General features: G+C 32.7%; 1 protein-coding gene across 4 annotated transcripts in view; it reads left to right on the top strand.

The window, feature by feature from the left end:
• The first annotated feature begins 764 nt into the window (after positions 1 to 764).
• LOC113061585 (translin-associated factor X-interacting protein 1-like) overlaps positions 765 to 4,159 on the top strand; it is a 35,110-nt gene continuing 31,715 nt past the window's right edge. For 3 of the 4 annotated variants that reach the window (XR_003278382.1, XR_003278383.1, XM_026230808.1), the window contains exons 1-3: positions 765 to 946; positions 1,251 to 1,390; positions 3,860 to 3,987. Coding sequence is in view for 2 of the 4 variants with exons in the window: in XM_026230808.1 (XP_026086593.1) it covers positions 3,948 to 3,987 (40 nt within the window). In the remaining 2 variants the exon portion in view is untranslated. Of the gene's footprint in view, positions 947 to 1,081; positions 1,195 to 1,250; positions 1,391 to 3,859; positions 3,988 to 4,159 lie in introns of all 4 variants that reach the window. The other variant, XM_026230809.1, reaches the window with a different exon arrangement.

Raw genomic sequence — 4,159 nt, 5'->3', positions numbered from 1 at the left:
TTTAGGTTTTGTGTTTTTCTTTAAATTATAAAAATTATTAAAAGTTTTGCAATGATTAGTACAACTTATATAATGTTCAAGTCAATCTATACTTTGTTGCTATAGTCCTTATTATCTGTAGTATTCATGTATTTTGAATTTTCTTAGTTCATATATTAAACCAAATGATGCATAGAGTTTAATTTGGGACCTGTGGTTTATGTTCCTCATCATTTCAGAAAATATGTAAAAACCTGGTTATTTGAATGAGATGTAGAAGCTGGATTCACTTCAGTCCATTAATGCATTATATATAAAGGACACATTGCGGGAACTTTGCACACAACTGGATATTGCTTGCATTTGATCTGACATTACTTAAAACTTTTCGCTCAACTAGAACTTTTTAATAAATGCATTAGCAAAAACCCATAATTAGCCAATCCAAATGTTAAGACCCACTGACATCTGATGAGGGGATTTGATTAATTATTAGTTTTGTTTACTTGTGGAGTTCCTGAGAACAAAATAAAATGTATCAATTTATTTAAATATGTATATATATTATTATTATTATTATATTATATGTGCAAATATATTTAGCATATTAATTGGTAAAATTGTTGGCTTAAATTTTAATGACATATTTTAATATATACTGCACTATGGTATCCGAGGGGGTTAACTGAGGCCCCCCAGTGGACCCGTCATCGGTTGAGTTGTGAAATAAGAGAGAATTGGCGCTCTCTTCTGTCTAATGCTGGTATGAAAATTCAAATCTGTTACTATAGTTACCCAACGGCTCTCACGATTCTCACCTGAAAATTGACATAAGGGTTCATTTATAAATTGATACAACATAATGAATAGGCACTAAATTACAGAAACACTAATTAAGTCCTTTCAAATCAAGCCAAATGCTCAACGGCGGAAGTTTTGCAAAGACCGTCAGTTACTGATGATCCAAGTAAGCGATCCTTTCAGATGGGAAAGCGTAAATGCTCTCAGTCTTACATTCAGTTCTGTTACATCCTTAATGCCATGTTTATGTAATATTTTAGTCTTTTTTTTATTAATTGTTTTTTAAATGACCTACATCTAGAGATGCCTGTGGTGGTTGATAGAGAGCTTTATGTGACGAACTCTCCACATTTAAGAGCTTAAACATGTTACTGCTCTTCATGATTTGATGCATGACTTTAAGAAGATGGCAAGGTATGTTCTTATCATAATTATGTATAAACACCAACACAAATAATGTTATGTTTTAGGGCCAGAGGTCCATGTCCATGTACTGTATTTCAACATCCAAAGAAAAGCAGTCCATCTTCAAGAAGGGATGAGAGAGAGAGAGAGAGAGAGAGAGAGAGAGAGAGAGAGAGAACTCTATATGGGCCATTCTTCAGAATTTGTAAGATCTGCTGGAGAAATAATTAAGATTATTTTTGTATTTTTTTTTCCATGGTTGTTTTTAAAAATATCTTTTTAATTATTTTAAAAAGCCCATATCAAGAAAAATGTTTATTTTATATATTTTTTGTAAATTATGAAACGTTATGTTTAAAAAAAAGTTTTTGTCACTACCAAAACAGTGCATGTTTTAGTCCATTGGCTGAAATTTAAAATTAATTACACCCCTACATTTATGATCAGGAAATATTTATGTGTCCCTTTCGGGCCCCATCATTTTAAAAGAGGCAAATGTGTTCAAAAGTCTGAAAAATCTGTGTGTAACACTACCGAACACTACACTTTTTTGGGAGTTATTCCATCCTCATAACTGGGGAAAATAAACAATATTTTAGTGCAGTATTTTAGTATGCAAGTTAAAATTCTGTAATGTGATGTGGACGCTACCGAAGCATTACTGTCATTACCGAAACATGGCATGTTTTGTCAAAAATAAAGTATACTGAATTATCAACTAAGATTTTATGATAGTTTTTGGTTTAATGTATATTCAAACTAATGAATCCTTAACTTTGCAATAAGTATGATCAACTTTTTGCCTTTTACAGAGAAAAATTTGATTCAAAATACAAATCTCATAAATTAAACTTGAAATATTGTTTAAAATGTAATTGTTATTGTTTTGCCTCTGGCTTTTTCTTTATAAAATAGCAAAAAAAAAAAAAAATTACAATGGAGATGTAAGCAAAATATTAATAGGATAATATAACCCTTCTAATTAAAGTATTATTACTGTGTTTCCATAGTGACATAAGAGAAATATTGGGGAGACAAATATTACAAAACTGTCTGAAATTATAAAATGAGAATGAACTGCGCAATTACCAGAAATGTGTACCTTGAATATTATACAATTTGCATACAGACAATTTTTTTTCCAAAACTTTTTTTAACTGTCAACTCTCAATATTTTACTATATTCAAATGCATTTATAAAATACAGATTTTATGGACTCAACATAAAATTTGCAGGAACAATTCATTTTAATACAAAGAGTCAACGGCAAAAAAAGAACACAAAACAGACACAATTAGTCATGGATGTGTATTTTAATAAAAATAATTCTGTCAAAATTAAACGAGTACAATATTTCTTTATCATGTTTCCAGTACATATGTCTCTTTTTTTTCTTTTTTTTTTTAGTGTTTTTCTTTTTTATGTTGTTTTAAAGGTTTTAAAAGTTCATGCTAAGTAGAGGGTAACTCATTTCACAAGTTCTAAAAAAAAACAAAAAACTCAAATAAAATTAAAATCATAATAGAAGTAAATTGTGCACAGCTTGCTGTACTCCATTCCGTTCGCCCTGCTCCATTGTCTTTTGAGGCAATCGCCACATGAGAAGACCTTGACAAAGATTTTGGCTACTTTCTTCCCTTCCATGTATGTACGTAGGTCCCTATTTAAAGCCAATAAGAAGTTCTATGATGGATTATTTTCAAACGACAATATTCATTATAGGTGGTTAGATTATGACGAGTTCCAAAACATACTTGGCATTAAAAAACCACCCCATGACAAAAGATCTACAACGTACAGGCCAGTAGAAGTATGAGTGCTTCTATATAAACTATTTTGTAACTCAAACATAAGTAAAAAGTTACACAAGATGTCCCCATGCAACAAGATACCACCATTTAACAACCAAATTGACCCATTTTGCGAAGTAAAATGGTAAAACAAGATTGTTTGGGAACAGGATGTGTAAAATTCCCGCCCCAAACAATCAGATTGACACATAAACACTGCTAAAAACAAATGGTGGGGCTATAATCTGTGATTTTAGAAACTATATTCAATATGTAACTCCATTGTTGGGAAGGCCAACTTTATTTTTGCTAATGAGGAGCATGTGCAACCTTCCAGCGACCTTGTGACCTCTGATGATCTGCAGGTCAACCTGTGCTACACATACCTTCTGTTAAACAGCTGTCATGAATCAACAAGCTAGACAGCACTGTCCTAAGAGTAAATGAACAAAAGCAGGTGTAGATACGGGAATGTAACAATCTCATGATGGCCAGCAGCGAAAAAGTGGGAAATAAAATCGACTAAGCTACATTCAACACCACGACGGCGTGCTGGCGAGTAAAATGCTGGTTTGACATGGGATCGATTTAGCGTTTTTCCTTCATGGATGATCAGATTAAAAGAAAGAAGAAGAAGAAAAAAAAAAAAGAGAAACACAGGCTGCTAATGGGAAATAAAAAGTGTTAAGTGCCTGAGCCAGTTAAAATCACATTTACAAAGGCCAAGAAAAAGATTGTTAAAGGACAACTGGGAGGGAAAGACCTAAACAGTTGCACTGAAATTAGGTCGAAGTGAAGTTCTGGAGCAACAAAAATGATTGTAATTGAAGGAGATGCTCTAGGTGCGAAATAAATAATTTTGTCTGTTTCTGTTCATTTGCAGGAACGCTGGGTCAGTCAATTGTCTTGCATGCTGCAAGTTCATACTCTGTTTCTCCATTACTGAACAGGAGAGGTAGACAGATACAGTAATGCATCATGTGCATTCATTGAAGTACAGTGCATCCAATGGTAAGAAACTTGAACAACAGTACTCAACAGCCAATGAAACAACCAATAACAAGCTGAAGCGGTGTCAGTTTGTAGTTATTAATCTAACAGGAGAACTATCAACACAGTGACACTATTCACATGGGTAGAAAACGTACAGACTTCGTATACAAAGTTACTCAGTAAGCTTTAG

Source organism: Carassius auratus, chromosome 43, assembly GCF_003368295.1.
Source record: "Carassius auratus strain Wakin chromosome 43, ASM336829v1, whole genome shotgun sequence".
NCBI classification, from domain to species: Eukaryota; Metazoa; Chordata; class Actinopteri; order Cypriniformes; family Cyprinidae; genus Carassius; species Carassius auratus.
Note: the sequence above shows the minus strand (reverse complement) of the source record. Positions and strands in the feature narration are given on the sequence as shown.